This window comes from Saccostrea cucullata, unplaced genomic scaffold (assembly GCF_032062105.1).
Source record: "Saccostrea cucullata isolate Sc308-1 unplaced genomic scaffold, CSIRO_AGI_Scuc_v1 ctg1874, whole genome shotgun sequence".
Taxonomy (NCBI): domain Eukaryota; kingdom Metazoa; phylum Mollusca; class Bivalvia; order Ostreida; family Ostreidae; genus Saccostrea; species Saccostrea cuccullata.
This window is the reverse complement of record NW_026941583.1, coordinates 1,530-13,233: the sequence shown is the minus strand read 5'-3', so window position 1 is coordinate 13,233 and position 11,704 is coordinate 1,530. Positions and strand designations below refer to the sequence as shown.

The following is an 11,704-nucleotide window of genomic DNA, read 5'->3' as shown; positions in this document are numbered from 1 at the left end:
AAAAGATTGTTGGTTGATTGTGTATTGTTTAACGTTCCTCTCGAGAAATTTTCACTCATATGGAGACGTCACCGTATGCTGGTGAAGGGCTTCAAATTTTGATCTTTACTCTGCACTTAGGGCCATTGAGCAGTGAGGGATTTTTATCGTGCCAACGACTGCCGCTGACACGGGGCGTCGGTTTTTAAGGTCTCATCCGAAAGACCCGCAACTTTCACTTCAAAGGGCAGAGTGCATGTTGAAGGAACAGTTGCTACCCGTTTTTTATCGACTGAGGTCAGTCGCGGCCGTGATACGAACTCACGACCTCCCGATCACGGAGCGAGCGCTCTACCAACTGAGCTACCGCGCAGGTATGTTAAGGTTACAGCTAAAAATTCTACTTGCCTAAATGATATGACGTCATAGTAAGCTATATGAAGTGAAGTTTCAGAGATAACAATTTCTTAAAATCGATATCTAAGGTTGATTTGAGGTCGTAAATTGGATCAAAATATGCAGAGGCATAATATAAATGAAATTTTGTCCTTTCTGGATCTCTGTATTTATCACAGGGGTTTAATACCAAACCAGTGACGTCATAACTGTTGATCATGCAGTAGCAGAGTGAAAGTGAAATGTAACCAGAATTCATGTTAACAAACACAAGAAATCGGAGTTTAAAAGCATTTAGAATGAATATCATGTGAAATTCAAGTGAGAATAAATCTTATGAATAAGGTATGCTTATATAACTGTACAGTTTCTTTGTAGAAAAAAAAAAGCAGAAAGGGTGTTTACTTGCTGATCAGCCTTTCCCTTGTCGTTCGTAGCAAAAAAGCAAAAGTTCAACACTACCCCGCATACTATGAAACTTAATTTTTATTTCTATCTTAAGTTCTTATTCTATTGTTTCTTTACTTCATATGAATCAGTGAAAATCCTGGCGGGAACATTTTTATCCTTCAGACAGTTAATTTAAACCAACCTTTATCAGTTCTTCAATCAAACTGTATTCCTTTTTTCCAGAGTTTAATGTTGAATGTTTCTTATTCTTTTTCCTAACAAAACAATAACCGGAATTAGAAGCAAACAAAAATGTATGTTTAATTTGATTATTTCTTTCCCGAAGTTAGCCAATACGTTGTCTTTTCAAAAGAAATAATTACATGTATGTATATTCAGTAATATCTTATATATGTAATGCCACAACTTTTGTAAATTGCATAGGGAGAAATTCATACCTCATAAGTTTTGTTTTTGGTGGGCCTGTATATGCCTACAAAGAAAAAAATCTTTCTTGTGTTAATCTTTTTTAAGGTAAATTTAAAAAGAAAATGAAGATTAAGATTGTTTAGTATATACTGAATGCTAAACAGTAAACAACAGATAAACGTATTTATTATCTTTATGCTTCTTTATGATCTTCCTCTGAGAAGTTCATCCGAAATATTAATTAAAATGGACACATTTTAATAAAATATATCTTGCATGAAAAATTCTGTTTTAGATTTATTTGATGTATGATATCCAAATTTTTCCTCCATGACACCTGATCTCGCTTCTGATGTTTTAGAGGGCAGCATTTTCTATATTCATAAAATGTGTTTCTTTTTTTGACATCTGATGATTTTTAATTTTCATTATCTTCAAATTTCTTCCAGAGCAATATAAGTTTGCATTACCGCAAATAATCAATTTCAGATGAAACATATGGAAATAACAAACAGTATTACAGATCAGAAGCCCATAAAACAATAGAAAACAGGAGCGGAGCAAACAGGGACCTCCAAATCATCAGCGGTGGGATCAGTGCTATGGAGGAGTGAGTATCTCATATAAAACACTCGTCAATGTAAACATGTATGTAACAACTACATCTAGAACAGTAGTGTTCAATGATATTTTAAAAGCAGCATAATCAACCTTTATATCTTCGGGTTCTGTAGCATCCTTCTTCTCTAAATGTGAAAAAAGTAAAAACATTTCATGGTTAAAATTATAACAGAGGTTTGGAAATCCGCAATTTGTATATAGTTTTTGAAATCTTAAGCAAAAAAAAGTAAAATAAAGCTTCGTGTATTTTCTTCTTGTTTTTATGATTCGTTGAAATTGAAAGCTTTATATTATAATCATTGAAACAAGAAATCTCGGGGGGGGGGGGGGGGGGGGGGGGGGGGGTCTATTTCTTACATTTTTCACAAATTTTATGCTTTATCTCAAGAAGACATTTTTACACTATATCTATAATCTTTAAACTTTTATATCTAATTAAAAAATATAATATCAAAACTTTTCCCTTCTTACAGTAAAGGAATTGTGTTATATACGACGAAAGTTTGGTGAAAAAATAGCATTAGATAAACTGAAAAAACCCAAACGAATTAGAAAAATTTGGGTTTCTCATGGGTTTGTTTATAATGGATTAAGAACAGGTCGTCAAAGTCCAACGACAGTTTGATTTCATACAACAAATAAATAAATATATAAATAAAGCCACAAAAATATGTTTTAAGGGAAAATGATTGCAACACAGTAGACCATTTTTAACTACTCTTAATTAAAACTGTCCTGTATTCTTTAAAAAAATGAGAAAACAAAACCATTTAAATATTATATGAAATAATGCAGATATCATTTGTTTTACCAATTTTCTTTTGACTTGCATATTCTTCCACCTAAAAAGATAGAGTTTTAAAAACTCGTAATATAAATTCTAAGCAATAGCTCATAAATTTTTTTAGGAATTAAGAAAACTAAGAATTCTTAAGTTTATATTATTACCTTTTTGTTACACATGTCCTGAAATTAAAGAGCAATTTTTTTAAATACTGAAATATTTTTATACGGATATTAAAATCTTATGTTATCAATTCATTTCACTTGTAAAACATGAACCTTAATCAAGTTAGGAAGACTATTTTTCAAAAAACATTACTTTTCCTTTTGCACAATTTACTTTCTATGAGTAAATGAACAGTTTCCTTACATTGTTTTGCTATAAGATTCTTTAAGAGAGATATTTTCCTATATTTACCACACGAAGTCCAAGAGTTTTGGACCGTTGAGAATCTTTCGGATCAAATCTATCAAACCGCATATTCAATAAGTCTTCAGATTTTGAACTTCTCATTCTTGCAATGAAAGAGTCTTCTTCCGCCATAGACAGCCGCCATCCTTTTGAAAAACACGATTATGCAAGAAGTATTTACAATACATGTATAAAAATTGGAAAAACGGATATAGAAGACAAAGCATTGATTATTTGACATAAGAAATAGCGATTTTGCGTTTACAAGTGGGTACTATAAGAATAGTTTTTTTAAATGCAGATTACGTTTCAAAATAATCAAAAAAGAGGAGAGAACGGGCAATGTGCATGGGTACTTTTTGCTGTCTTAATTGATAACGTAGAGAAATAACCATCGAAACAAAGAAGAGGAAAATTGCAGAGCACACCGCCATCGATGAAATATTCGTCCTCGTCCCATACAGGTGGCATCAATATCTTTGGTGGAAAAAGTACTGGAAAAAATAGGTCATTCCGAATTTCAGTGATATCTTAACATACCTGTAACAGGAAAATATTCAAGTATTAGATAAGCATCCCATAGAAAATTTTTGTTATCTAGCTAGAAACAATTTCATCTCAAAAAAAGTAAATGTAACAAAATGCTGCACTTCTTATACAGTCTAAAGTTTTGTCGTTTCTGCCTTAAAATATTCAAAGATTCATTTTTCTTAATTCAATTTGAACCTTGTACTTAAAATAATTTTGAAAAAATATGAGTTTCAATGGGGTTTTTTATGTTAAAAGTCAAAGTTATAAGCTTATTGTTTTTCTTTCCCGATTTCGCAATTTTTCAACTAATCAGAATATCAACATTTGATTTCAATATCTTTCAAAATAGGATAAATTCTATGACATCTTTCATTTTTGTAAGGTAAAACTGTTCGCTACAAGTCTTGTAATTTGGTATATAACGCCCTGCTTTTTGATGCTGTAATTTTTAATTTTAATGTTACTCGATGGACACAAATTCATGAATGCCTTTAAAACAGTAGAAGTTTTGCCAAGTGGGAATTAATGTTAGTTGAGATATATAACTGAAAGAAAATGTTGTATTAAGAAAAAGGAAATGTTTCTCAAAGCTGTTTGCATGAATATTTGAAGATAGACACAATAGATATACAGTGGACCCTCATTTATCCGGACGCTTTGATTCCCAGTCAATTTGTCCGGATATGTGAAGCATCCGGATATCTGAATCACCAATGAAACAAGACAGAATAACATCTTAAAATTTCGTTCCGATGAAAAATCGTCCGGATACTGAAGCATCCGGATATCTGGCGTCCGGATATCTGAAGGTCCACTGTAGGTCCTTAATGTCGAAGTATTCAAGGATAGAATTATAATACATGCAAAAAAGGAATTCAACAGCTTTGCAAAAATGATCTTTTCGGATTTTCTGTGCAAAAGGAAATGAGCTTTCCTTTTGTTGAATTTCTGACCACAATATATAGAAGAAATTTAATAATCAAAGATAAATCTCTACATTTTACAATCGAAAATATACCGCAGGTAAGTTTTGGTCGTAATCACGTTCAACATAATTAACATCATCGAAAAAATTAATGAACGTCCTAAATAAAAAGAATATGGGTTACCATTAAAAGTAATGTTTTTTTTAAGAGAATACTAATATTTTACGACCTAATGCTTATTTACTGGCGATAATTAATTCGTTCATAATAAATCAGAAATCACACTTCATTTAAGTACTTTATTTGATTTGTAAAAAAAAAATTACAAGAAAAATGCCTGTTTAATAAAAGAAGGACTGGAGATAACGAAAAGTATTCAACTTTAATGTCCATAAAAAATACAAAATAGGAGCAGAGTAAACATGGACCTCCGAAATATCAAAGGTCGGATCAGGTGCCACAAAACAAAATTAACACCTTTTGTTCCTCACAATCTCGCACGATAAAATTGAAAACTATTAAATCTGACACATGCGTGATTGCTTGTCAACGATAAGGTTGCAGCATCTATACAGGTCAAGCGACATCCCAAATAAGAATTCAATGGTTATGTTAACATTCTCTTATTCAAGCAATTCTTCATTGTTTATTTGATTTGTCTTGATTTAAATTTAGAACATTTTAGCACGTTCTTATTAAAAACATAAAATCAGATTTGACAAGCAAAGTAACAAACAGATAATTAACATTGCAAGGGAGAGAATGAGAAAATAATCTTAGTCGCTCAAATCATAAATTACTCTGAAAGTAAATATCATCTTGCAAGCTATATTTAATTTTAAATAAAATATTAAATACTTACATGGAATGGACATTGACATTCGGACTGCTTCTCTCACTGGGAAATCAGGAGTTGTTTTGGGATAATAGTATTCTTCTGGTTGTGTACAGACGTCTGTCACAACTATACAGATCTCCTTTTTACCAAAAAGTTCGTAAACCTGAGAAACACATTTAACTAAGTCTTATGTTTTAAGACGACATAATACATGCATATGCGCATGCAACAAGTAACTGAAAAACAGCATCTCTCTAATACCAACGAATTTTAATCCTTATATGGGCCTACATATTTTACAAAAGGCAGATTGTAAGATGATGCATACGGGAAGGTTCATGAAGTCATAATTTGAATATGATGAAGGGCTTAAAAGTAGCTAAATGTTCATTACAATCTTTTGTATTGAATGTCTGTTGTTACACTCCAATTTCGTAAGAACTGAGAAAGCTATTGTTCTCTGAACAATGTTAAATTAAGACTTCAATGGTTTTTTTTTATTTTCTCGCATTCTCGCATTAAATATTATTTCATATATATGCTATATAAGTATAAATCATTTACGTCGATTACCTGTTTGAAAGTGATATCTTTTTTGTTTCTAATTTCTGGTAGAACCGTTCCTGTTTCTTTGATTTTGTCGGTAACTTTTTTCTCAAACACTTTTCCTAGCCATTCGGAAAATGAGTCGGTTGAAAACAGTCCAAATTTGGTGATTCCTTTATACAGCCAACCGATATATTTTGCATATTTTATGTTGCAACACTAGTCATCACCTTTATTTGAAGGTAAAATGTAAACTTATTCTGATTTAAAAAAAGAAACCTTTCCAAAACCAAACAACATAATCCTAAATTTTTGGGTTAGAAAAACGAGTCATCATTTTCATTCAGAGTAAAATGTTATAACCGTTTATACCCACCTATAAGTCGGTATTTTGGGAGTTCAATTTATGTCCAAAACCCTATGTCCCACTTATAGGCGAGTCATAATAAGATTTGAATTTCATTTAGGGCGATATGTAATATTTTATACCGGTATACATTTCGGACGATTATCGTTAAACAAAGTCTGGTTATATATTATATATTATATGATAGATGAATTTGAACACATGAAAAAAGTATTTACATATTTTAATACCGTAACCTTCTTTTTATGGTAAGTGTGCATTACTAATTTTTGTAATGATTTAAAATCACATATCAGCTAATTTCTTTAAATATTAATTGAAACAAGGTTAAAAGATCAAAGCATTGATTTGAAATAGTCAATTTGTTCTGGCAAAATGTTACACCGATTTATAAGCGGGTCAATGACAAATCCTTCCAAATTAACCTAAAAAATACAACCGACTTATAGCTGGACCGACTTACAGGCGAGTATATATGGAATATTTTATAAGGAGACAGAGAGAAAGAGAGAGAGAGAGAGTACGAACTAGTTAATGGTCGATGTTACACAGATGAAAAAAGTTATGAAAGAAAAAGAAATTGCTATATATATTCTTCATTGAGCCCCATCAACTTCCTTGTAACAGACATATGAAAAAAAAAACATTATTGTCAAATTTTGAAGTAAAAAAAATTGTCTTAAATATTATGCAAGCGTATCAATATTTAGTATTTATTTCATATTATTCTTAATGATATGTAACGTACAGCTCCGTAGAGCTACAGACAAAAACACCACGATTCACCTTTTGTATATATGTCTAATTAAAAAGTATAATGATTTAATTTTCAAAAAAAAAAATCACGCGCGACAGACGTTAATGATTTGATGCAATTGTAAAGCTCACAATTATTGTACATAATCCCAATTATATTCCAATTTAGATAAAGGTATAATTAAGTGAAAACGTTCTAAATGAGGTTTTATATTTTGTGAATTCTGAAAGTATTAAAAAGATGTCATGGGTCAAATGACATATCCTAAATAAAATACAAAAAAAGTAACTAAAATGTTATATATACTACAACATTTACATGAGTAATTTATGAAAGTCTGTTGACAACAGCTCGTCTTATTCGTACGATGAAAACTCCATTCCTAGAAAAGCAGCAATGGTGGCTCCGGCGCTTACACCACCGAACCGTCTTATTTTCTTCAGAATACCTCTTTTTTCTAATGCCTAAATGTGAATTTCCCATTGTTAATTTGCACTAAGATCAACTTATTTATGTATTTTTATACGATTTATGAATTTCATATAATGAAGTTGCTAATCATGTAATGTTGTACTACGAAAATTACCTTTACTGCACCGCAATAAGCTATTCCTTTCGCTCCTCCCCCTTCAAAAACCAGGGCATCAATTTCGTTTTCGTCAAAATGTACTTCTTCATCTTTTGGTTTGAAAAAGGAGGTTGTAAGTCAAGTAAATTATTGCAATACAAAATACCTATGCATCGATAAAGCTTTAATGAATTAGAATGTTTAAATGGCACAGTTTTTCACATTAAAAACATTTTCGAGGCTTTTTCATCATACTATGCATGTGTGCATTGTAACACACTTGCTTCTTAACAACACTGTTTTCAAGTTAATGCAAATTTAAAATAGTCTTAAGATATGAAAAATTACTGGTAAAGCATTTCAAAGAAAAACTTTAACCTTCGTGCAGTCCCCCAAATCCATAATTTAAACGAAATAGAAAGAAAATAGAAATGAATATATTTTAAACTGAACCTGTATTCAATGAATTATATAAAGTAAATACTTATGATACATAATTTTTGCATTTGAGACAGTTAAAAAATCAACTATGCTTCACCTTTTGTATCCAGATGTAAATAAAACATAATGATTACTCCACTAACGAAAGAAATGAAATAAATAAATGTCGGTTTCTCGAATTAAACATACATTTTAAATGAGAATTTTTTCCCGATTTTTAAAGTCTTAAACATTTTTTGCCAAGTATGTTTTTAGTTTCAACATGCATAGCTTAATTAAAATTCAAATATAGAATGGGGATCAATATGCTTCTTTTGGCACCACAGTACATCTAATATGACCTTTTTGCATTGAAATCTGTGTCTTAATTAAGAATTACGTCTTTGACCTTTTCACTCCAATTTTTTTTTATCCAATTAAAGCATAAAACAAAATGAACTCTAAGTTTTTTTTTTTTAAAAGACTAAGAAAAAAAAAATCAAATTGTTTCGAATAATCGATTTGTGACATTATAAAATGTGAATTTTCTGGCATTTTCTGGCATTGAAAATTTAATAAGCTAGAAAATTATTTTAAAGTTTTAAACTTTCTGAATTTTAGCAAATAGGTCAAAGAACATGAAAAGTTCGGGGTTAAGATGTGGATTTTCAGAATTTCTAAGTGTCAATTGTTCATTGAAAATAGCTCATTTTTACCAGGATTTTCAGAATATATTTACTATATTTGTCACAGTTCGTGGAAAGAATTCATAAGAAATAATTCAATATTTCAGAACCAGCATAACGCATTTCGCTCCTCCATAACACAGCATAACGCATTTCGCTGCAAAAAAAAAAAAAAAACAGCTTTGTGTGCAACCAGCATGAAAAAATTGGAATCTTAAATTAACAGTACTGTTATAGTTCAATTGAAAAATGAAAAAAAAAATCATTTCCTTTCAGAAAACCTTCCGCCAAAAATATAGTTCCTAACTTAATTCCTTTTTAATGTTTTTTTTTTTTTTCCATTGAATAAAGTTAAATTTGAATAGTAGAATTCAGATTTAATGTTAGAACTTAAAAATGATGCAGAATTTTATAAAAGAAAAATGGACAGGACCAAAAATCCCCTCAAAAGCCTAGGATCGAACGTCCTTGAATTATATAATTATCATACCTCCTGCCTAAAAGCTGGAGGGTATAAAGTAAGAGGGATGTCCGTCTGTTGTTTGTACGTCCGTCTGTTACGCTTCGGGATACCCATCTCTTATCCGCAAATCCTCTAATATCATAGAATAAATAAATTTTAATGATACTTTCACAGATTCTGAATAACATGATGCCTTTTTGCACCTCCTATTTTACTTTTTGATATGAAGCTCATTTAATGTTCCACAGAGCAAAGCCTGGACTTAGCCATTATAATCATATGGAAGACCGGTGGATGATTACTTAGTGAACTCATTGCACACAATACCTCTAGTTCAAATCTTGTTTCATTCCACACGTTTTTAATGTTGTAAATTTTGAATTTAATCGAAAGAGGTGAATGCAAAATTTATAAATCATGTTAACCTACCCCTAGCAATTCCAACGTTACATGATGAAGGAAGGATATGGAATTAACGAACAGTATTCATTCTCAACGTCCATTAAACAATATACAAAATAAGAGCAGAGCAAACACGGACCTCCGAAACATCAGAGGTGGGATCAGGTGCCATGGATGAGTGAGCATCCCCTGCCGACCGGTCACACCCGCCGTGTGCTCGTTGTCATAATCAGGAAATAACGGAAAAAAATCTATTATGTATTCTTCACACATGTACCCATTAAGTATCTAAACAAACCATACATGTATACACTCAAAACTAGAGGTACTGTAAGCTGTGACCTCACCAGATGATACCCACCGCCTCCCATATGATTACAATGGTAAAGTTCGTGTTTTGCTATGTGAGACCCGAAATAAGTATCAGATCAAGATGAGCTGGTTGTGTTAGAATGTGCATATGGGGAATTGGGGCGTTAATTTTTCATTGCCTCGATGAAATCATTCTTTATCGATAACAAACATAGAAGTCTCGATCTCTAATAAAAAATATATGTACATGTATTATTGGTTGTCATTCGGTTTAAATTTGTTTTTTTATTTCTCATAAGATATTCATTAATTTATGATTTTATAAAAAGTTGTTTTCGTGAACTGCTTCCCAAAATGGGTTTGCGTACCCTGTAAGACATTGAACCAAAACAAATTGAATTTCCGGATATGAATAACTGTGTCTAAAACATAGTAAATGACAATTTGTTAAAGAAAGAAGGTTTGCTTAGTATTGTTTTGAAAACATTTGGAGTATTAGAGTTGCAATTGACACAACGATTTTGTTTTCAATTCTATATTGGTAGAACATCAGCATTATCACATAACATTAGATATTAAAAATAAAAACATATGTAGTTTCCTAAAATTATAAAGCTGTTGTTACAGCTTAAAATGATGGTAGAAGGTTACTTTTTGAACATTTTTTTTTGAACATTTCTTATAGAATGTAAAATTGTGACCACAATCAAAAATAAGAAATAAATGATCACAATATAAATTATAGCATGAGCAAAGGCTGGAAAATGTCATTTTTTGTGCGTATTAATGGAAGATTTTTTTAAAATATTAGTACAAAAGTTTTACTGCATTACTTTTGCTATGTTTGAATAATTATCTTGTTTGCACTCAACCGAGATATGTATTACATCTCCTTCTGGTATATATTCACCATGTGATATTTGTAAAGATTTATTCAAATCTGTAGAAAAGTTTGAACTTGTATGCATAATTTTCACATCATGCAACAATACTGAAATCAATAAGATAACTTTCAGCAATAACCATCGTAACAAACGTACAATATTTACTTACTTTTGGGCGTGTATGTTTTGTTTCGATAGGTATATTCTTAAAAAAACCAAACAGAAACTAACAACACCAAAGACTGAAGATATTTATCTAAATATATATTTAAAATCATCGAATTACTGGCCTAATTATCAGACTGGTCAAAAGTTCACATGAATCATGTTAATGTAAGATAAAAAATATACATGAAATCTAAGCATATCACTATTAGATAATAAAAGATCAAATTCTCCTCTATTCATGTATTGTGATGTTTAAGTTTTCGAGATGGGTGGAATAGGTGAGTGTAAAGGTTAACATTACACTTGTTTATTGTCGAAACAAAATCAGGTCTATCAGACGCGCGGGCTTATGATTTATGGGTTCGGGCCCTTACCATGCACATCTATAAGTTCCGTATTTTAGTTTCAGTTTTTCATTAATTTCGTTTTTCTTTATTTAGAAGTTTCGTTTTTTATTCTTAATAATGTTTTTCTTTATATGATAATATATTTTTTATACATTAGATATATATGGAACATTTTTTTAAAATAAAAACGTCATTGTCCTAGAACTTTTCGGACAACCCTCGCATATACAGCGATACATCATATAAATCCTATGACATTCAGCTTGACTTTCTCTCATGATTGAAACTTTATTGAATTGAAAACAGTTTATGTGACCAATTTTCATCACATACTTTCCTCTTGAGAATCACAAGAACATTCAAGACACTGCATTTAAACTAAATGGTAAAAATTAGTACGCTAGATTGATATTAAACACTTTATTAAAGCTGTTCTAAATCTGGTTAAGAATCCCAAAGAAATATTCTCTGAAATATGT

The 11,704-nt window shown here is 30.8% G+C and overlaps 1 protein-coding gene and 1 long non-coding RNA gene across 2 annotated transcripts; both read right to left on the bottom strand.

Moving 5' to 3' along the window:
• Positions 1 to 966: 966 nt before the first annotated feature.
• On the bottom strand, positions 967 to 1,967 carry LOC134258112 (uncharacterized). The gene is made up of 3 exons (XR_009990080.1): positions 1,906 to 1,967; positions 1,224 to 1,258; positions 967 to 1,040 (listed from the first exon to the last, which is right to left on the bottom strand). It is a non-coding gene; the product is annotated as an uncharacterized LOC134258112 (long non-coding RNA).
• A 958-nt stretch (positions 1,968 to 2,925) lies between these two features.
• LOC134258110 (uncharacterized) lies at positions 2,926 to 6,478 on the bottom strand. Its single transcript, XM_062740665.1, has 5 exons — positions 6,449 to 6,478; positions 5,879 to 6,070; positions 5,330 to 5,468; positions 3,403 to 3,504; positions 2,926 to 3,156 (listed from the first exon to the last, which is right to left on the bottom strand). The coding sequence occupies exons 1-5, from the start codon at positions 6,476 to 6,478 to the stop codon at positions 2,990 to 2,992; spliced, it is 630 nt and encodes a 209-aa protein (XP_062596649.1). The 3' UTR covers positions 2,926 to 2,989.
• Positions 6,479 to 11,704: the final 5,226 nt, after the last annotated feature.

Coding starts and splice junctions, on each gene's coding strand:
- LOC134258110 (XM_062740665.1), bottom strand. CDS start 6,478: ATGCACACTTACCATAAAAAGAAGGTTACG. Junction 5,469..5,878: donor AAGATATCACTTTCAAACAG/GTAATCGACGTA, acceptor TGTGTTTCTCAG/GTTTACGAACTTTTTGGTAA. Junction 3,505..5,329: donor AATGTCAATGTCCATTCCAT/GTAAGTATTTAA, acceptor TATTTTTTCCAG/TACTTTTTCCACCAAAGATA.